General features: G+C 34.7%; 1 protein-coding gene across 7 annotated transcripts; it reads right to left on the bottom strand.

Annotated features, from left to right (window-relative positions):
- Positions 1-7317: 7317 nt before the first annotated feature.
- Positions 7318-22373, bottom strand: Psi (P-element somatic inhibitor). 7 transcript variants are annotated; one of them, XR_014177245.1, is made up of 15 exons: positions 22145-22373; positions 21974-22049; positions 20944-21132; positions 20561-20715; positions 19017-19192; positions 18730-18958; positions 18493-18625; positions 18258-18383; positions 17845-18062; positions 15422-15636; positions 15079-15319; positions 14879-14990; positions 14398-14521; positions 9714-11166; positions 7318-9539 (listed from the first exon to the last, which is right to left on the bottom strand). XR_014177245.1 is itself a non-coding variant. In XM_081974075.1 (14 exons), exons 1-13 carry the CDS (start codon positions 22235-22237, stop codon positions 14403-14405), a joined length of 2082 nt encoding a protein of 693 aa, XP_081830201.1. In that variant the 5' UTR covers positions 22238-22373; the 3' UTR covers positions 7318-11166; positions 14398-14402. The 7 variants fall into 7 exon arrangements, 5 of the variants coding, with proteins under 5 accessions (XP_081830201.1, XP_081830202.1, XP_081830203.1 ...); XR_014177244.1 differs by having other exon boundaries at positions 7318-10779; positions 11056-11166; XM_081974075.1 differs by having other exon boundaries at positions 7318-11166.
- Positions 22374-23617: the final 1244 nt, after the last annotated feature.

Below are 23617 nucleotides of genomic sequence, written 5' to 3'. Positions count from 1 at the left end.
GAGAAACTTTTATGTTGACAAAAGTTTCTCAGGTGGGAGAATGTCGCGCACTTACAATAATAATTAACCTCAATTCGGAACGCACTCTGTTTGTAAAGTATAGTGTGTATCGGGCAAGACGTCATTATTGAAAGATCGACATTTGACAGTGCATGTGTGTAAACCAGACTGGTAGAGAACCTGAAAAAATAATGTGTCTTTTTTTGGTGGAAAAAAGTAGAGGTTGCAGAAAATAAAGAATTTAGTAATTTTCCTCGTTAAATTTAAATAGTGGAGTTTTATTTGCCTCAAACCGGTGGTTTGTGTTCGCGAAGTCCACACTAATAATTATTCTTAATACTTCCCTATATTTGGAATTTAAACGCACAAATGAACTGAAAATGTACGGTTAAAGGTGGAAAAATTAGTATATTACATACTGAGGTGGAAAGTGTTTGATTTGAAATTAGGAAGTTTGCCGAAACGAAGTCGGGATAAAATCGGAATTTAAACTTCGTTTCTTAGATATTTCATAAAAATAGTGAATTTGTCAGCAAAACGGTAAACAATAATTAAATTCCCAAGTTCTGAAAGGTTTGCTGATGTGACCTTTTGTCCTCAGTTAGACAATACTACATGGCTGTTTTATGGTTTGTATTAAAAGAACATTAAATTTAGAACAAATCCATGTACCTATACTTTTCCTATACCTAACTTCAACCGTTTCTGACTTATTAATAGTTTTTCCTTAAAGCGCGCATCAAATCGTAATCCTTAGCTGGATACGAAAACCTACTTGTGCTTAATGATTAGTTTTTGTTTCTGTAACTACAACATGCTATGACAGGTATCTGTCAAACTTAACACTGTTCCAAAAGTTTTTTCTTACATTATGTAATTCTTGTCAGTACAAATTAAAAGAAATCATAATAATTACTGAAATTTCTTGTAATTTTGTTTTTCGACGACTGACTTTGAAAGTACCTCACATTTCAAAGCAGAAAGTGGTTATTCGCCGCAAATCGGCTTCGCCTCAAGCTGCAATTTTCATGTGCTAGCGGCAAATATGTACTTTCCGCTCTTAATATAGAATATACTATTTTATTATAAAACCCACCTTTCACTACAACAATAGATAACTTTTCCTATTGGAATGACAAAAGTCAAAATTAATGTCAATTTTTATTGACAAAAAACCCTTCTCGGAGTTCCAAATTGAACATTATCAGGTTTAATATTTATTAAGTTGTTGTTTTCTGTGCTCTGTCGTGTTCCTTTTTAAATATTTTTAAATTCTCTGAAGACGGTGGTAGAATTTCCGAACGTCAGCATTTTTAGATATCAAGACGGAGCCAACACAAGACCACTGACTTAGTATTAAGTCAGTGGTCTTGTGTTGGGACGACTAGGTTAAAGTTACTTTCAACTTAGTTGAAAATAGTGCAAAATTCCATTTTCCCAACAAACCTTTTCTGTGTGGTGAGACAGAAGACCCAACTAACAACGAAGAAATATAAATTTAATATTATAATTAAAGTTTAAAATAAGAAAATGATGTCAATTATGGTGAAAACGGAAGGTAGCAGCAAAAAACTAATCACGCCACTGGAATCACGTTGAAAAAGTGCCTTAAAAGTGTTTTTGTTTCACTTTAAAATAGTTGTGACGAGTTTTCAAAATGGACGAAATTTTAAAAACGCCCTCTAGCGTCGTAAACTGACAAGATATCGGACACCTTGTACAAAAATTAACTTTAAAATTAGTCCGTTTTTCAGGTAAAATGTTCCAACAGAGTAGAGCTCGAATCAGCTAAGAAAAGGCCACAGGCGTCATCAAACGATGATGTCACGATCTCTGTACGTCTCGCTTTAAATATTGCTGCTCTCGTTACTTTCCAAGTTGTTGCAGCTAGTCAGTGGCGTGCTATTATTTTATCAGTAAAATGAAACATTTTCGTCGTTTTTAATAAAGAAAATAAAAGACAACAAGTTTTTCAAAGGAATGGAAACTCCTTCTGCTTCTTTCTTCATAAATTGTAAGACGTTACTGACGATTTCACGGCCTTGGCTGTATATGATAACACCTTTCTTTCCAACCTTTTTGAAAGACATTTTGACAAAATAACGTTTTTTATTCATAACACTATGTGAACTTCAACTGCGACCATCAACAATACAACCAAAACACCAGACTAAAACGGAACCTAACCTAACCCCCTAAGTCTCCCTGTCCGCCACTACATTTTTTTAAACTTGGCAACACCGTTTAGAGTGCCGGCTAGTAAAAGCATATAAACAGGTCCAAATGTCCCTGGCCGCTGCCGCATCTGTTTTAATTGTGTCCAAGTAAAAACCGTACTACGTTGCCAAGTGGCTTTTTGACCGCTTAACAATATATTTTCGGGAATATTTTAATAGGACGCCTCTGATTATATCTAATGCGACGGCAACTGTAGAAGGAGAAAGAAATAGTTTTAAAAACTGCGTCATTGATGATGCGGTGGCCTTTTCTCATCTGATTCGAGCTCTATATTGGGGAACGGCGTAGCGAGATTGTCTAGTTTATTATTGTCCAGTCGCAAGGGCGTCAAGGGGGGGTGTATATGTTAATCTCCATTTGTAGAACCAAGCCGTCGTGTTGTCTGTTAATGTCTGGAGTTCCTCTACAGCTTTTGCAATAGTTTTGGCATGAACTATGAGTGCAGTATCGTCAGCATATTGTAGAATGTGTTGTATATGTTTGTTTGCTTATGTAGAATCCGCATTATTTGTTGCATGATTGTCGTTTTAGTTTCCTTCCTACTTTTTATCTTTAGTTTTTAACACAATAAGTCATCCTTGATCTCTAGGAGTATAGTACGAAATATCTAATTTAGACCGTCGAAAAAGCTTATTTAAAGTGATATCCATTTGTACGCTGAAACAAGGAAACAGTAATTTGCGTTTTATTCTTGGCGTTGCGGCAACAACTTTGACAAATAATTATCTTTAATTTTATTGCAGTCATAAACTGTAGGGGGCTTACAGCTTCCCATTACAGTGGCCGTTATTTAGAAAAACACAACAGCCGTAAAGCTGGCCAGTGCTACTTTTGTGTGCTTTATTTCTTACACTCGTCAAAAAAAAAGGAAAAAACGACAATTTTACGGTTTACAACTTCAGAGTTTTTTCTGTACTTTATTTGTGGCATTTTCTCGAGTAATTACGTTTTTTAAGCCGCGTTGCGCCCATCGAAACGCTTAATTTCATGGCTTGCTGATATCCCGAGAGGTCTCGCAGATTTTCCAACTCTCGAAAAATCATTTAGCGCCCTCGTTTTTCTGTAATCTCGGTTTCTTTTCAGCACTACATGTCATCAATTATGCATTTTTTTCAAATGGGAAGTTAAAACTAAATAAATGAAAAAGTTCCAAGATGGTTTTATATGCTTAAATTTGTGGGTTCCTCGTATAATTTTTGAAAAGGCAATTGTTTTGCCAACTATGAACTATACGATAAAAAAAGATTGTGGCTTTTTATACAAATTTGTATACGTTGAGAATCTATTCTTATTATATAGTAGTATAGCAAAGCGGGTTCTGCCTCATTTTGACGGAATCACTTGGAAGATAACAGGATATTGTGGTTAGCGATTAATATGGGATTTTCAAGGTGGACTGATATAAAACATATTTACCAAAAAAAGATGATGACCACAATCCTTTCAAACCCCTAAACAGCCCCTCAACGACTTCTAACACCTCTCAATATCACATTGGAAAAAAAATCTTTTTTTATTTCATTTTCCTTGCGAACAATTTTACTAAGTGGTAATTGATCCATAATACAATCCTGAATTATTACACAATAAGCTTTATTAGTAGATGCGGGTATACCCACTCTTGCTTCAATTTCTATTTTAACAGCGATAGCAGATGATTTTAGGCTATCATCACGCCGAGAACAGTCATCTTTATTGGTAAAATTTAAATTCAGTCGCTCATAAGGATAATATTTACCGTTGAGAAATAGTCTTATATCAGCTCTAGATATATTCAAATTATCAAACTGAGTTATGTCCTTCATAGCTTGATTAATTCTGTTTGCTTGAAATCCAACGATGATGTAACGGGGGCAATCAACATCTGTAATTGTTTTCACACTCCAAATCTCTTTTGTAGAACCCCCATTAAGGCTAGGTAAATCATGTAGTTCCCATTTTCGGAATGGAATTAGAATCGGTTTATCGTTACGTAATGATTTTAGCAGCTCAAGTTTAGTTTGATCATTGGGTGCCACATGTTTGACTTTTAATTCAATATTAGGCAATAGTTAAGGTGAATATGTTGTATCATCCTTGGATACGAGAACACAATTAGTGTCAGTTCGTGATCGAACTAATCTACAAGTGTGTCTTCCACTCATACTTACTTGATAATCTTGGAAAATGCCAAAAAAGTGTTTTAAGGGTACCCTTATGTAAAAAGTACCCTCCGTATTTACTGGGACATCTCCTCTTGCAGGTCCGACTCTACCCTGTTTTATTTTTTTCGGTAAATATGTAAATATGTATATGTATATCAGTCCACCTTGAAAATCCCATATTAATCGCTAACCACAATATCCTGTTGTTTTCCAAGTGCGCGACATTTGCAAGTCCAAGCACGACCGACGACTGACTGACTACTCTTATTCCTTATCACTTTCATATTTTGTAAAAATCTACCTATCGAGTTATAAAGAAAAATATCTTTGCATAATACAAACTTTCACATCTGCTCTAACTCTAGAAGCCAATCCAGACTGAACAACACAATTAATCCAACATCTGTTAAAGTATCATTCCAGACAGTGATAATATTGCCTTTCAATTTACACTAAGCACAAAAAATAATACAAGGAATTTTAGTAGAGTTGATTTTGTCCCCGGGAATTAAACTGCTTCCTTACCGGCCATTTCCCGTCTTAAACCGACAAAAGTTTACAAGCAGGAAAAAGGGTGAGAATGTAGTGTTTAGGGACCAGGTCCAGCAAAAAACGCCCGATTTTCCAACCCATTCGCGATTTATGGTCCCTAAACAGTAGCGTCACGCCGAAAAACAGGACGCGTGCATTTTTATACGTTGGCTTTTCGTAATCTGTCCATTAATAATCATTAAAACTCTAATCTGTCCCTGAATATTCTGTTTTATGTTCCAACTAGCAACAGATTTGCGGCTCGGGCTTTTAAAATGAAAAGCCGACCGTTGATTAATAAAAACTCAAAATTACCCATGTACTAGAGCAACTTTGGCAATTTTGTAAATTGAAAAAAAAAACGAAAACTTGTAATGCTGAAATGGTATAGTGTAATCAAAGGTTGGTATATACACTATCGGATGATACTTACCGACTTATTTGTTATCCGATTGAAATGAATTTTTGAGAATGTAAGGCTAGTTCTATTGATTATAAAAAAAAGTTAAAAAAATGGCACATCTAAAATACACAGTTAATCAAAATTTTCTACAATTAAAAATTTGTAAAACTTATAATGTTGAATGATTTAGACTCAGAGCATATGACTTGAACATCATGTTTCACCAAATAGAACAGACTCGATTTTCATCCAATTTATTTGATCAAACTTGCTGATTTGCGTGTTACCAACACTAAAAAAACCAAAAAAATGGTCACTTTACTCAATAACACTTACTGGGCATACATTTTTTAGGTAAAATGCGTTAAATAATTAGAGTGTAAAGTACCACATGTGGAGCCCTCTAAATCTGAGAATCAAAATTAAAATCAGTTTTTATCATTTTAGTTATTCACCCTACAAAATCTTTCCCAGCCGAATATTGAAGCAATACGCTAATAAAAAAAATATTTACGAAAAAGAAGAATCTGTGATAGCATTTTTTCCGGACATTTTAGGGATACCATGTATACGTACTTTTAATGAGAAAACCATTGATTAATCAGACACTGTCAAGTTACGATCTTTTCCATTTTTTAGCAAATGTTAACATAGCACTTTCTTATTGTTTATTAAAAACAAAAAAGTTATGTAATGTAAATTGAATGAAGTATTATAAAACCAATCGCAAAATGTGCATTATTAGTTATTTAATATTTATATAAATAAAAATGTTATATTTGTTAAATCTGACCATGTTCTATGGTTAAATCGATGTTTAGATGTAATAAATAAATCGTGTGGAAACACGAACGAAATCAGCACCATAAGCTGATTTCCCGCAATGTTTCTATTTATATTACATTAAAGAAGTCAGTGACTAACAAATAATTGAAAAATCTGATGGAATCAAGTGCACATACAAATTTTTTGGTCGCCATTTTCATGAAAACGGTGGATGATAGATACTAGACTTCACTTTACTCGAATTTTTCCTGAGAATATCTATTGAGGACTTTGGGCACATAAATATCCCACCTCAATATAGTAGACGGCGAACGGAATAGTTAAAGCATCAGATTGACCTGTCACTTACCAATTTTAAGTGTAGTAGTGATAGACAGCCGACAAGGAGTTTAAAACGTCCTAATCCTTGGTGTCATTCTGCCAAATTTGAGTGATGAGCTTAATTATTGGAGAAGTTACTATAGAGCCGTCACCTTCAGGTCAAGTTGATAGAGGCCTGCAGCTTACTCAAACTATCCAGAAAAACCACCACGATTGTCATGTTTATACGACAATAGAAATTAAAGTGACCTCACAAGCTGTCAATTTAATCAAACCGGTCGGTGATAGACAATTGACGACGTTAAGGACAGAAACTCGATTAGTTGCCTAAACTATTTAGAATATAGTGACCATCGGAAGTCTAATTATTCGACGAACAGAGTCAACACATCAGTTAAAGCCGTTCGTAAACGAATTGGCATTTCGAGCCGCGTTAATTTCATTGGGATCGACATCACGTCGGCAACACTGACACAACCGGGATCGTCATTATTAAAGCCTCAACGCGAACAACATCATCGCATTAAAACTATAGCCTTCGACTTGAAAAGTGTCCTGTCCATGTTTGACATGACACGTGAATAAACTGACTCGTAGTCGATAAGCATATTTGTTTCACCGGAATGGCACACACACATTGAATATCATTCGTTCTATTCTAATCCAGTAAAGTAACAATCTAGCTAAGGTTGAAACTGAGCGATAAGATTTTATTGCACGAGTGCTGAAACTGGCCGATTTTATCGTCGAGAACTAGTTGCATGCCCTTTTTATCCCTTTTATTGCGATAACGGCTTTTTGGGCAAGGGCCGGAGAGATTCTCGGCTGCTTCGCTTTGCTTTCTCTTTTTTCTCTTGATTTGGACCGGAGGCAGGGCAGAAATTAAAACGCTAATTGCAGTTGAATTGGGATCAGATTTATTGAAAGATATTAGGAAAACGTAAATAAATTACTTAAAGAGTTTAATACTTTTTGGAAATATACATTGGATCAGACTAAAAGCGAATTTCCTCGGGCAAACTATTCAGACGTTAGAAACAAAGTTAACCACAGAAATTTCCTTGACCTGTGGTCTAAACCATGACGTCAAACTTAAATAGGTTACCTAACCTGTCTTAGATAATGGTTTGCCCAAATAGTTAAGAATTGGTAGGTTAAATTAGGGTCATGATGACAGGAAATAGTTAACAACGACGTCACAAACGTTAACTACTGTGGATGTCTGTCGTCACGACTTAACAACCACTATAAAAAGTTTGCTCGAAGAAATTCGCCTTAAGAAGCATTGCCTAATTCAAACCTTGACAAGTAGGTACGAATTTCATATGTTATTCAATGCTGACAAATTTTCTGATGTATGAAGAAAATACTTTAGTAGAACCATGATTATTGTTTTAAATCAAGGCTGATTTTCATATGCATCATCTCTCATCATCACAGATTGTGTTGCTACTGTGCCCTTTCGGTGCTGATCAAAAAATGTAACTAGCCATATGATATGCACTAGTGACAATATTTGCATTTACACATATAAGCTTTTGTGCGTCGATCGATCGTGTCTGAGTCGAAATCAAACCGGTTTGCATGCAAAGTATGTCAAACCCGCATGTAAAAATCCAATCAACCCGCGACAGTAGTAGCACAGCATGTGCATGGTTGTTGCATAGACCTACATGTGGAAACCAGCCTTTAATCTACTTATAAATTGAACCAGCTAAAATATCGATATTAAGATCCTGCTAGTACATCCCACGTTCCAATTCAACTTGCTATATTAAAAATACTGTCTACACAATACGTCAAAAAAACTGGTATAAAAGTGATAGAAAAGATTTCAAAATTGGTCACTTAGTAAAACCCATTTTACATTTGTGCCTAAAAGCATTATGGTATAATGTAAAAAAGTGATTATGAGTTATAAAATATGAACGGTTTAATCGGAAATGAGTAGATACTTACTTGGACTTTCCATAAAAATGTCTGTTACATCAATCGGTTTTAAGTACAACTGGCAAGGCTGCAATCAATGATTAAAATAATCATTCAATTTATTAATGTTATGAAAACTCCAATAAAAATTAGTTTTGCACAATATTATACAAGAACACAGTTATACAGTTTGGGAGTTTTGTTGATTCAGTGTGTCCATCTGGATTTGAGCAAGAAAATGTAGTTCTAAATGAAGAAAACACACACATGCAGTTAAAAGTAAAAACATGAAAGGAAGGAAAAAAGTTGTGACGGTAGGAAAAATGTGAATTACAAACTAGAAAATGTTGTGGTATTAATAAGGAAGAATGAAGAGCAGATGATGATAAGAACAGATAAAGACTTGGAAGAATGAAGTTATATAAAAATGGACAACATATAACATAACCTCTCTGTTTAACCAATCAAAATGAGCTATTTTCCTGGGGTGACATTTGTAGTTTATTTTGATTCGATATACTCTTCTTTCGGTGCCAGATCAGATCCCCCTAACGTTGGCAATTACATAGTTGTCCGGCACTGCGTATTCCTGTCCAATAGCGGATGTTCTTCAACCATGACATCTGTTTTTCTCCGATTCCTCGGCTGCCTTTGATTTTGCCCTTTATTAAAAGATGAAACACCTGTATCGGTCTCCTCTGAGAATATGCCCCAGGTATGCCATCTTTCTGATCTTTATAGTGTCAAATAATTCACGAACAGCATTTGCTCTATTTAACACTGCTTGGTTGGTCTGCCTAGCTGTCCAGAGTATTCGTACCATTCTTCTATGTAACCACATCTCTAACGCTTCCAGGCGATTGACCGCTTCCAGCCTTTAGAGTCCAGGTCTCAGTTCCATATAACAACACTGACGAAATATAACATTGTATCACTCTTTGGCGTAATTTTAAGTTTAGGTTGTCGTTAGAGAAGAATGCTTTCATTTTCAGAAAAGTCGTGCGCGCCGTCTCAATTCTGCACAATTTCTTTATCTGGGTCTAGCTGTTCCGTGATATAGCAACCAAGATATTTGAATTGGGTAACTCTCCCCATGTTTTGTTGGTCTATACCTGGTCTACCCATTTCTCTTCCTGTCGGGTTTACACAGGGGTGATCATTACTCCAAGGCTCTTATCCAGCAAAGTCTGTTTGAAGACCCCCCAGTAGATGTTGAACATTAGCGGGGACAGAATGCATCCTTGTCTGACGCCTCGTTGGATGCTACACACATCAGTCAGTCTTCCATCAATACAGGTTACTGCTTTCTGCCTCCAATACAAGTTCTCTATAATTCTCAGATCCCTACCATCGATTTCCACGGTTCTTAATATGTTTAATAGTGTTCCATGTTGTACCTTGTCGGAAGCTTTTTCATAATCTATGAAACATACATAAATATCCTTGCGCTGGTCACGGCACTTTTGGAGAAGTATGTTTAGGGCGAAAAATGTCAAAATGCAATACCAATATAAAAATCCCGCTTAAGATAAATGGTAAAGTGAATATAAAAAAACGGATAAAGTAGGAAACAGCCCACCAAATAGAGTAACTTCCTATCAAATGACCTTCACCGGAAACTGCCCGAATAAGCGTTTTTATACATTTAGTGGCTTAATTTTGTATATTTGGTTTTGACGTAAACAGGTAAGAATGTACAGTATCTATAGGTTAATCAAATGAGAGCCTTGAGTGACAAAAACCCTACATTTTACTATTATGGCCTGTGAAACAACTGTTTTTAATCTAGTTAAAGAAAAAAATATTAAAGAGGTAAACATTCAGATTTCTAAAGAAACTGTACGATTGGCATAGAAAAATTAATGAGCAGTAGGTATATCAAGTTCTAAACTAAAAACAATACTTACACAATACACTCTTGATTTTCTACTCATAAATGCTAATGTTGCCTGTGAACAAAATATAATACAAAAACATTCACATAACTATAGCCAGCAGTAACTTTATGACAGTTTGTCCGGAGTAATAAAATGAAGAGTAAAAAAGCATTTCAAGTATGGGACACATACCCCGAAACATATGCACTACTTTCAGTAACAAAAGACGTTAGTCTAAAAACTACACTATACTAAAGTGAGTTAATCAAACTTAATACCATTAGTAAGACAACTTGTACTTTTGCCAGCTGATATTATGTTTCTACAGGGGATGTAACGGGACACTTTATTACAGCAACTGTGTTTCTAACAGCTGTAACTGAAACCTTTATTTCGATTTATAAATGATAAGCAATAAGTTATCAATGAATATAGTTAATAGCCAAGGTTGTCATATTTAGCAGCAGATCCACTTCAATACTTACCACCATAGCGGACAGAAGTATAATGAAACCTTGCAACAGTTTGTTCCAAATTCACATTTCCAAATCTGTGACACAAATAAAAAACAGTTCAAAAATTATACATATTAAAAATATCATCAGCACTTCAAAAAAATTACGAAAAGACCCCATCATAAAATTCCAAGAGCAAGAACATCATCCAAATGGAGCATAAGCATATGCTCAACCAACTGACGTCAACAATATAGACAGTAAAAAACACAATAACACGACCCAACAATGCCTCGCCAAAAATTCAAATATACAAGGAAAGAAATTTCAATTTTCAACCATGTTTATAAGTCTAAAAATACGGTTCTTACGGTTTCCGGCGGCCGGTGTTCGGTGCCTGGCTCGATTCGGACACCTGCCATACTACCACCACCACCACCAACGGGGCGCAGCGCCACCTTCGGATCAGCAGGCCGACATTCCTACAACGTAAAAGTTGCGCTGTATATGCGAGTTCTTTGTAATAGAATGGCAAGTATCAGAAAACGTACACCTTGGTAGGAACGATAGCACTGGTCAACGCGGATCACCAATAATATTGCCATATACACCTCGTTATATTATGTACAAATTGAGGATAAATACACAATATATCAATATGTAAATAACCACAATAGTAGAAGCATATAAAAATAGTGTAGACAACTAGGCAACCCTCAATAATATAATAGTAAATAAAGCACATGATGAATGTATAATAACACACAGTAAATTGTTAGTAATATTAAAAATTATAACACTCAATTACCTGAAAGTAAATAAATCAACCATTTAAAACACTTTTTTACAAGTAATACTTGGTGGGATTGTTCTTATGTTAAGTATTTTAGTATTACCGCTTAGATCTACCAAAGTAGAGTGATCCAGTAGACGGAAGATTGATCTCATGTATTGGTACAAATACCAATAAAAAATACGATAGACCAATATGTATATGATAATTTACAAAAATAAGGAGGAAAGCTTAGCAAATTAAGCACGTTACTGTAATTTCAAAACAGGTAAAATTCATGGCGTTAGATTAATCATTTTGAAGATACTCGTGTATGAATACACTTTAGGCGAGCGATTCAAATAACTTCAATAAACGCGCAGGATAAAGTATGAAATCTATCGCATCGACAATAACTTGCATAGGAAAACCACATAAGTGGATTTGGTTGTTTATATTAAAGCCTGATTACACAATTATGATTCAACTTTGCTTGTCAGTTTGACAAAACGTTTCAATATAAAACCAACTAATGTCAAAGCAAACCACGGTTGTAAAAGAAGGCCTAAAAATCAACATCATTACTCAGACTTAAACTATCCAATTGACCAAACGCTAATAATGAAACTGTTGTTCCTGATTGAAAAAGCAAAAATCAAAGTTTTTGCAACATTAGTCAACAAAATATGGAGATATAATGGTAATAATATTCCAACTTATTACTGAATAATTGTCAAAATAAAATCATTACTGTATAACAGTATTAAATCTTAAGTACAAGCAAATAATTTCGTAAAAATATATGGTTGTATTATAAAATATTTTTGGATTGATTATTTGGGAATATATAGCAAACTGAGACGATTTCAACGATATTTATTATGGTTTGTTAGGATTTAAGACGGTTTTTTTTTTAATTTTCCTATGTAATTTCTCCTATTTTTCAAAAGGAAAGCTGATGCATTTAAAAAAATGCAAATAAAAATGTATTTATTTACAAGACTACCTTGAGGTTACCTCAAACCTTGAAGTACCCCTGACGAGATGAATTAGTTTCATAGTTGTTCCTCACTGCTTAAGAGGTTTTGGAAAAACCATTATATGGTGCCTTCCAATTAGAACAAGCAAAGATGAATTATTTTAATAGTAATTAGGAAAATTCTCAACTGATATTTCAAAAAGGGCAAGCCCTAGAAGTCTTGCAAACATGTTCAAGTGAAAGTAAACTTCACTAACAAATTATTGGAAGAATTCTCAAGTCTCTTAACAAAAATGTATGAAATATCAAAGACTTTAGCTATGTACAACGAGGAAAAGGGCTCCTTTGTTACCAATGCAACCCAATCAACTTGAGGTCAATTCTAATTTCGTTTAATTTTCTGTAAAAATCATTTTTCCATATTGCTGTATTTTCAAGTGTCAAATTGTAAAGTGATCTGAGGAACATCTATAAAACCAAATAACGCCTGAGGTCAACTCAAGACAGCCTTGATTAATGTCCTGAGATACGACTATAAACATAAACAATAATCTAAGTACTGCTCAAAGAAACAACATATTATCAACATCAGTATATGCATACTGGAAAACTTTTCGGTAAAACTTAAATAGTTTCTCCTGGCATGTTAGAGGCCTTAATGTAATGGAATCAGCAGCAAGATAATAGGATATTTAAATCAGTCAACTTCCTGTTATAAATTGTAGTTTACACATCTACAGTATGCAAGAAAAATAACAGTTTTTTTAAAACAATGAACAAGTGCTGCTCCGTAAAAATTAATGAAAACCAAGCTGAAATGCAAAAGTTTATAAAACAGTCTTAATATCTTTCAAATCATGTGAATCATAAAACGTGTTAGTAAATCCGGTGCTGCTCCTGGTCAAGTGGGGAATAATCCTGAAAAAAATAGAACAAAAAACAACAGACCAATACAGACGTAAATTTTAATCGGATCCATACAGACAGTGGCAAACCACTCGCTAAATATACATAATATTACGACTACAAACACTTGGAATTATCAATATACGTCAAAAATACATTCTTAGCGAATTCAAGTTTCGAGCAGTATTTAATTTTCTAAGGGCAAACACATAGAACGCAGTAAATGTTTTTACTCCATGTTTATAGTGAAGTAAAAATAGTAAATGCGAATTTGTACAGTAAAACTTCCTTACCTTGATTCATGGCTGAAAATGAAAATAACCAAGTAGGTACGGTTGGACACCATATTAATTCAAATAAGGACAAGATACATGGGGGGAGCAAAAGACCATTTAAATTCCTTACAAAATAAATACTGCACGGACATGGAGTAAGCAAATAACATTATATTGAAAGTATACCACCTTGTCTCCTTTTAAAGGGTAAAAAAAAAACAAAAATAACTTATACTCTAACCTATTATATCAAATCAGATATTTTAGTACAACTTCAATGTAAAAAAAAAATAAAAGCTGGAAAGGGTTTCCGGTAGGACACGAAATAAACGCTTAAATCTAGTTTTGTGTGGTTTTAAAACGGTTAATAGAAATTCTGATTTGTCTGCGGCCGGCCTCGCTAAACGGCAGTCCATAAGATTTAATCTGGAAATGATATACAAAACTGATATTGTGCAGCTGGGAGGCAACCTGAAAGTGTAAGGTACTGCGCAAGGGTGAGAAAAGTTTCACCAAATTACCGGTGTACGTCGCCAAATAATAAAAAATATAAATAACGTGTTTTTATGACAGTTTATGTCAGTACCTTACTAAAGAATTAAACCAAAATATGAAAACGACCTGCAAGAAAATCAGTTAAACGTGTGCCGAAAGTAAAATATGTAAAATAAAAGACCAACCAATAAAGACAAGTCATAATAAAAGTTCTTTTGTAACAAGTAAAATGATGAACGCGACAAAATAATGATTGTGTACATACAGTCTCACACCCAGTACTTACAGTATTTAGTTGTCCGATGGGTTCGACGTACCATTTCCGGACTGACCACCATAACTATATTGGGCATAGCCGTAGTTTTGCTGACCACCTGGTACTGGTGCTTGAGCCTGACCACCATAATAACCTGAAATACTGTCAAATGTAGAGTTCTGTCTTTGATTAATTAACATAATTTCTATTTTAAAGGTTATTTGGTTTAGAATAAAAATAGACAATTAGAAACTTCAGAGAAAGTTGTTATTTTATCTAATATTTTAACAAATGTGTTTTAAATTAAATTATTAATTCAATTTATCAGTTTTATGCAGGGTGTCCCATTAGTTATGGTAAATAATTTAATGGCGGCTTTCTGAGATCAAAATAATTCGATTGAGCACAACTTAAACTTTTTCATACTATTCTGAATTACCTTTGTATTCTATAGTCCATGGTATGATTAAAAGGTTGATAACGGTAATGAGAAATTAAACAAAAAACTTACCCGGCGCTTGATATCCTCCATAAGACTGTTGATAACCTCCAGCTGCGGAAGAAGCCGGTGGTCCAGGAACAGGCGCACCGCCTTGAACGCCGCTGGCAGCACCCGTTCCACTCTAAACCAAATCAAATCAAGAATTAAAAAAAATTAATAATTATCACCATTTTTCAACAAATTCAAATATAAAGTACAACAAAACATACTTTGTTCTTCATTTGGGCTTCGATAGCTTCGGCTTCCTTAATTTTACCCATGTTTCGATAATATTCGGCCCATTGCCGGCTGTAGTCGGGCTGTCCATCGGCTGTTGTTGCTGCTGTGGCAGGTGCCGCCGACTGCACCGTCTGAGGGGCGGGTGCGGCTGCTCCTGGCATTGCTCCACCGGTTCCTTTTGACTTAGCCTGTTGTTCGATTAACTCTGCTTCTCGCACCATTCCTAAACTCCTGAATAAAAACAGAAGTTAATAATTTCTGTATTAATATTCATCACTCATGTAAAATGTTGAAAACAACGTCACATGTAAAATTTTTTTCACATAAACTCACCTGTAATACTCAGCCCATTGTAAAGAATAATCGGCCTGTCCGGTAGCGGGATTGACATTCGGTACACCGCCACCAGGTGGAGCACCTGCTCCAGCACTTGACGTACCATCGCCGCCTCCTTGGCTTTGGGGCTGTCCCCACTGTTGCTGCTGTCCGTAGTTCGGCATTCCCCATCCCTGTGGGTTGTATCCTTGTGGTGCCATTCCAGGATACGCCTATATAAAATGATTACATCACACCGGAATTTATAACATTTTTTGAGGAATACAGGGAAAAATAAATCAGAATTACAAAGTTTACAGACTAATTATTAAGTAGTAATATGAGGAAAACTATTTTTAGCTATAACATTGTAACTATGTTGTTCTATCGTAATAATAATTTTATTTAAAAATTATGTTTACATGTTATATACCTTAGAAAATGATAAGCAAAAAATCCTACAACTCATAATTGGCATTGCATTGTTTTTATTTTTTTATCAATCGTTTCAATGTTGCATAGTGTTTTTAATTTAATTTATTGCAGAAACTGTGATCGTTTTCGATTCAAATAAACTATACACCATCCAAAAATTTAGATAAACAACTTTAAAAGGCAAAAGCGGACTCTGATTTCTTTTCCCCTGTACTAATAAAGTAAAAAAATGTAGAAACGCAAATCCTGTAAAGGTATTGCTTCAAAAATTTAGTTAATATTTCTATTAATAAATCTAAATTATCTTCAGCTTTATAATCAAATAAATTGTTGATTAAAACATTTGTTACAGAATATTCCTAAGTTAACAAAAAATGCTTTTTGTCTATTTACATTCTCCTAATATTGTTTGTTCACAGTAACAAACATAAAAATTGAATGTTCTTCTCCTTGCAAAACGTGTTGCTAATTGGTCGATTTTAATATATTAGTAAGTATAGTAATAATTAGTCGCCAATCATGCAATATGTATAATAAGCCAAATCATATTTTGTGGTTTACGATCCTCAATAGTTAATGGCGGTTTTTGGGTTAAAATGAGTTAAATCCATCAACAAGCCAAATAGTGACAAATGATGAACAGTAGTGATCGACCGATACCGATACTTGTATCGGTAATATCGGTATATCGGCAGCAATGCCGATATATCGGTATCGGCAAATTTATGCCGATATTTTTGCCGATATTTTTAATGATATTGTGCAATCAATTTGAACTAAAACTTTTAAGCTCGATTCAGAGTTCCGTAACGGTATGAGGTACGAGGTAGCGGCAAGAAATGGACCAATGGGTTCATTTCATTTCCTCATACCGTTGCGGAACTGAATCGAGCTGTATGGTTAGCTGAAACTAGACATAGCGATACTACAAATTTGCCTGATGCTTGATGCACGTCATTGACGTTTGCCTTCCGATTGTTATGGATGTTGTCAACCGAACTCTGATGACATGGACGAAGTTGTACTTTCGCTATATATTCTATTGATGTGTTCTGGAAAGTTACTAAGGTCCGGTTTGATAATTACGGCAGTATTTCATGGATAACCTGTATCTGTTAAAACATTTGACACAATTAACATGTATTTTCCTCTCCCGTTATCTGTGCCAAAAAAATTTAATGACATTGGCAATCATAATTGATCTTTCATTCTTGGTTTAATTTTTTTTCCACGGATAACGGGAAAGGAAAATATATATTATGCGTCTCAAAAGTTTTGACAGATGTAGAAGTTATCCATGGAATAGCGCTATACCGTAATTGTAGGGCTAAGAGCCGGTACTTTCAGGTCCGAATAAATTTATCCTTAGGATATTTACCATGGAAACAATTAAATTCGCCAATGGTAGAAATTGATTTGAGTTTATTCGTAGAATTTATCCTGCAAATAAATTTATTCGGACCTGAAAATACCGGGCCTAAATAATATAAAACAAAAAAAAAAAACGAACTTTAATAAAATTGATGTCCAACATAGTCCACCTCGTGGTTTTTTTCTACTTTCTGTAACATTTAAATTCTGATATGGCAGTGTGTTGGGTAAGGTTAAGTTAGTTACTACTAAAACTATGATTATAATCTAAAATAAAAATATAGGTTAACTTTGGACTAATATTATTTCAACTTTTACACCTATGCCGATATAATATCGGTATATCGGTAATATCGGCATATAATATCGGTATCGGCCGATATATCGGTATCGGCAAAAAATACCCGTATCGGTCGATCACTAATGAACAGTGTGAAATGATGAACAGACCAATACTATTATGAAATCTATTAAATAAAGAAAAAGGACAGTCTCTTTCAGAAGAAGTTTCTACTGCAATCATAACTCATTTATCACGGATTTAAATTTATTTTAAAGACAAATTTAAAAAATAATATTCACTTTTATTAATAAATTCTATTAACCAACTAAATAAAAAAATAGGCAGTACTTACCGTTGGCATATTACTACTCATTCCAGTAGCTCCCCCACTCAAATTTATAAAATTGATGGGCATTTGAATTTTGTCGCTAATTATCCTCTTGGCGGTCTCGATAGCTTCAGGATCACCTTTTATCGTAAAAGTCTTTTCCGTTTGGTTAGAGTTGCTTCGTCGGTCTAGCTCGCAATGCGCACCAGACTGCTGATTAATTTGCTTAATCGTTTCTCCACCTGTTCCAAAATCCATGATACTCAGAACATCTCAATTAATTCAAAACATTTAATGCTAATTTTAAAATCAACCAGAAATAATGACAATAAAATATTATTAATTACTAACATAAAAATTAATAAGATATGTTAAGACCGAATTGTCTGCCAAAAACTACTTAGACTACTAGTCTCGATGAAGCCTTAAGTACTTACCTTTGCCTATAATAACACCGCATTTATTTGCGGGAACCACAAATTGAACTTCTTGAGATCCTGCTCCGCCTCTATCGTTCCAGCCGCCTCCATAGTCGCCGCCACCCCCACCATTCCTGTCATTGCCTATAATAAATAAAAAGCTGTAATATATCCGCACAAAAACTTCAGCTTGGTTTCTTAATAACGGGACTAAATTGACAAAAAAAACATTTTAAAAAAAGTAGATTAGAACCTCGATTTCCAAAATGTCCACCTCGGCCTCTGCCGCCGCCCCGCCCTCCGCGGCCGCCTCCAAAGCCCATGCCGTCTTGCGCACTATCTCTTTGCAAAACACTGTCAATGAGCTCTTCAATTTTCTGTCGGGCCTAAAAATGTATGTAAACTAAGATGTCATCAAAAAACTATTGCTACAGAATGCAAAATGTTATGTGAAATGTCCTAGTATTGGGTAAACTTTACTAGTACTTACGTGTTCAATTTGCTTAGGATTACCGCTAAGAAAACACCTTCTATCACCCGGCCCCTCATCTCTGGCTTGTTGGAACTGAACCCTGCAGCCAGTTTCATTTTGAATTTTTTTGATCATGTCACCGCCTTTGCCGATAACAACTCCAACCGCGGCTTTAGGAACTAACACTTCAAAATCGCCGCCGCCTCCTCCAAAATCATTATCATATCCACCAGCGCCACCTCTGAAGCTTCAGGAAAACACCAACCCAATATTGACTAATCACAACCAATTATTCTGATATTCACCTAGGATTAGGACCGCCACGTCCACCACCACCACCACCGCCGCCCCCGGGGCGGTTGTTGAAGTTTTTCATCTCCTTCTCGGCCATGAGTTCGTAAACTAACTGCTTAGCGTATTCGACTTTTTGTGGATCGCCGCTGATCACCAACGGTTTTTCCAGTTCTTGTCCTGGACCATCCTACAATGGGTTTCAGAAATAAAACTTGACTGATTTACAAATACAAAAAGCTGCTTGCAAAAAGTTATATTACAAGGTTCTATTTTTCTATTTCAGTCACATTATTATTAAAGAAATTTAGTTGAATAAGCTATTAATTACATGTTATGTGAGTAGTTAAAAGCAATGTACTAAATAGAATAGTTTTAGTTTTAGAAAAAATAAAATAAAAACGTAATATGTATCTTCAGGTCATTTAAGTTGTCCCCAATTAACCATTAAATTGTATGGTTTTATTTTAAGTTAGAGCAATGTTGTTTAGGTCCATATATCGCGACGTTTTTAGCCGTTTTCCAATTAACGCCATGTACCTCAAAAAATATCAATTTATTCCAAAAATGCAACATAGGAATGCTCAATCTCGAATTAAGGGAGTGGCTTTAATGTCATTCTGTCAGATTTCCCTCTCATATTATGTGTTACATAATTTTAAGTCAACTCAAACAGTTAAAAGGAGAGAACCACTTGTGAAACCAATTTCAAGGTTTATTCACTGACTCTGGACTGGTGAGGCCTTATCAAACATGGATCTTGTCTCGAAAAGTACTCAGAGTATGTAACAAATAATGTTGACCATACAAAGGCATTTGAATATAAATGCTGATAAAGGCTTAATTAAAAATTGAACAGTGTTATATCCATTTTTAAGATAAATCAATATTTCCTCTTTCTTCAGATACATGATGCTAATTTATAAATGCTCAAAAATGTCCCAAGATATTACCCTAAACCACAAGTTACAGGTACAAATAATATATTCATTTGTAAAGTGAGTGTAACTTAAAACACCCTGTATGGTCAAATTTGTCATAGGATTTCTTTCAAATTACATAACAGATAATATTGGATCTACACCTGACGAAAATTATGCTGACAACTTAATTTGGGGTTGAGCAATGTCATTTTTTTTTTCAGTTAAATCAATATTTCTTGAGACAGGAAATTGGAAAACGGCAAAACACGTTTTGAGATATTGGCCAAAACACTTTCCTATGTTGAAACAAAATCATAAAAAATTATTGTTCAGTTGGGGACTACTTGAAACATTCGTTTTTTTTTTTTGCAATTGCTTCTTTTCCACCCTGTATAATGTAGTTATTATTTAGTTATTTCACATAAACAAAAAAACAATAAATGAAGCCCAATGACAGTCCAGACAGCATTTACAAGAATCTTAGGTAAATAGCATAATTAAGTCTTTTTGAAAAAAAAATTAAGTTAGTACCATGCAAAAACAACACCAAAACCAAGTTACAAATAAATATTTTAAAATTAATCACAATTTAAAGGTATAACCCCATAATATTGTCATATAACACCATCACTTACCTGTATAACCACCATTTTTGCCCCACTTTTCTCTTGGAGTTGTTTAATGGTTTCACCACCTTTGCCAATAATTAGACCAACTTTTGGACCTGGCAGCATAATCTCTATGCTGTTCCTTCCACCAGGGCCACCTCCACCTCCTCCACCTAATCCTCCTAATACAAAAAATATTCAAGTAGATTAACAATATACATTAGAATAATCATTATCATATGTGTAAAAAAGTATATATTTTCATGAAAAATTACTAGAATTCAATATATTGTAAGCCTTATTTTTCTTTTTAACACCCTAAAAAATTCCTCAATAATTTCTAACAGAAAATGAATAATTTTGTAACCATATAATACCAAACAAGTGATCAGAAACAGAACTAAATTTACCCATTCGGGGTGGACCTCCAGGACCACCTCCACTGCCTGGAGGTTTTAGATCATCATTGCCTGGAGGACCACTTATTGGTGGGCCTGGTTGTGGTGGTCTACCCAAACTCATTGCAGGGCCTCCCATTGCAGGTCCTTTTTTTGCTTCAGGCTCTAAAACATCATGCACCAAATCTAAATCGGAAAAGTCTGCTTCAATTAGTTGACATGTTCTTGGAGAGATATATAAAGTACCATCAAACACTACTAAATAAAAAGCAAATTGGTTTTTATCAAAGTAATACAAACAGCAGTTTTATTAAGTGCTTTATGTTTCACCTATAGGTTATGAATACATAGTACCTTGGAAAGGGTGTAGGTTATAGTGTTCATAACAACCTGAGGGCATTATAGGCACTTATAAAGCCCTGAAACCTTTTTTAATATTAGCAATGGCATTTTTATTCTTTCATGCCATAAAAACTAGTATTCCCTTAGGATGCTCTTGAATTTTTAGGTAATAAACTTTTGTTAGCTTTTGCCGCATTTTCTTTTGTATTTCCTAAAATTTTCTCAAATTTTTGCTAATTTCACTGACTGACATCATTCAGGTAAAATAAACACTAAACAATATACTGGTAAAGGTATACCTTACTTTTCAATGCCAAAAACAGTAAAGAATCGCTGAATTAGGTGAAATATAAAACATTATATGCACCACAGGCATTAGGGAGAGTATAATGTTCCATCAGGCCCAAACAACCAGAGGGCCTATGGCCTGAGGGATAGGTTATGTTCTCTCTAACGCCCTTGGTACATAAATAGCTATTATACAACAAAATAGTGTAGATTATATCTAATTCAAGCATTATGTACACAAAAAAAAGATTTTTGCTAGTATGTACAAAGACAAACATACTCAATCCAACATTAGCATATAAAATAGAGCAAATTAACAGATGAAAGCGATCATACTGAAACTTTCCAATGAAAAGTTATTGAACAAATCAATGGAAATGCAGAACAGCAACAACTTCAAAAAGGGACTCACCTGAAGCATCCTCTAAAGGCCGCTTCGATGGCCTGTTTTCGGGTGTAGTACTTCCTGGATTAATTTTGGCAGCAATCTGCAGGGAAAAAGGGGGTACAAAATACCGTTAATCCGGGGATAGTGAACTTGGCGGCGGCGTGTTGTGCTGGAGGGTATGCACGGTTAATTTACCTGTTTCGCCCGTTGTAAAGCTGCAGCAAATGCTGAAGACTGATTAAAGTTTGGCTGAGGAGGTGCTGGCGCTACACCTGAAAATTCACTCATTTCTTTTTTCACCAAATTGAGGAAAAAATGTAGGCTCGACCCGAAACCGTGTAAAAACCAAAAAAAAATGGAGGCGTTTTGCGTACTGTATTGTTCGATAGTTCGATACGCAGTCGCACGCGGTCGATGGTCGATAGAATATGGAGTCTTGTGGCTTGACACTTGACAGAGTGACAGCGTGACAGCTTTCAAATGTCACATACGTGTTACCAAATTTTTCATATGCTGTGTTCCAAAATCCTAAAATCCGCTCGAATTGCCTATTTTGGAGACAGTATTCCTTAGTTTTAATTTTTAATCTGTAGTAGTAGCAGTACATGTACAGGGTGATTGATTGAATTTTGACCACCCCCTTAACTTTCTTAATTTTGATTTTAGCAAAAAACGTTAAATACAAAACTAGTAGATATTTAGGTCTACTTTATTTTTAGATAAACAGGTATTATACAGGGTGTCCCAAATTTGAGTAACAAACCAAACTTATGTTTTTTTAAATACGATGACCAACTTTTTATTCGATATTTGAATTCTACGTCAAATTCTAGGCCTAATTGATGTAAAATGTCTGTATCGATATTCAACTGTTTGGTTTGCTACTTAAATTTGGGACACCCTGTATAACAACTCTTTATCTAAGATTTCATTCCATTTCCAAAAAGTGCACTTTTAATCCCTAAAGTGCATAAAATGTTTTTATTGTTTTTGGTCTCAATTCAAAGCAAATGTACTGCAAAGCAAATGTACTACAAGCAAATGGGGGTGGCTATGGCGGCAAAGGGGCTGATGGCAGAAATTCAAATCCTACGTAAAAAGATGTCCCCCTTGCAATCTTTGTTGACGTGTCTTAGCATTTTTTAACAGAGAAATTATTTTGGAAGATATTCAGGGTGGCTACTTTTCATTGAAAAACCCTGTATAACCAAAAGGCTAAGTGCAATAACATCACACTATTTCAGCTTTGTTTGGGTTATTATTTTTATGAACTTTTTGGAATGTGGGTTTGGATCATTTGCATAATAATTTGTACTTACATTTTTGTATTATTTTTTACTGCTTGTATAGTCCTGTAAATCAGTACTTGGCAATAGTGATCCCATGCTTGCAAATAGCCCAAATCAGTTTGAAGAAAGTTCCTGAACGGTTCAGCATCATCAACCTAAATTACCCAAACACAGCTAGTGAAAAGCAGGATTATTTCTGTTTTAGGAATAAAAAAACTACGTTTATTGTATAAACTACATAATATAATTGGTGTACTTTCATACAATTATTCATTTTGGTACTCTATCTGCATTAACAATGATCAATATCATCATCAAAATAGAGAAAAAACCAATTGAAGCACAAAAAACAGTATTAAAATTCAGATAAAATAATTAT

This window comes from Ips typographus, linkage group LG2, assembly GCF_016097725.1.
Source record: "Ips typographus isolate SLU linkage group LG2, UJ_Ityp_2.0, whole genome shotgun sequence".
Taxonomy (NCBI): Eukaryota; Metazoa; Arthropoda; class Insecta; order Coleoptera; family Curculionidae; genus Ips; species Ips typographus.
The sequence above is the reverse complement of the archived record's forward strand: the minus strand, read 5'-3'. Positions and strand labels throughout refer to the sequence as shown.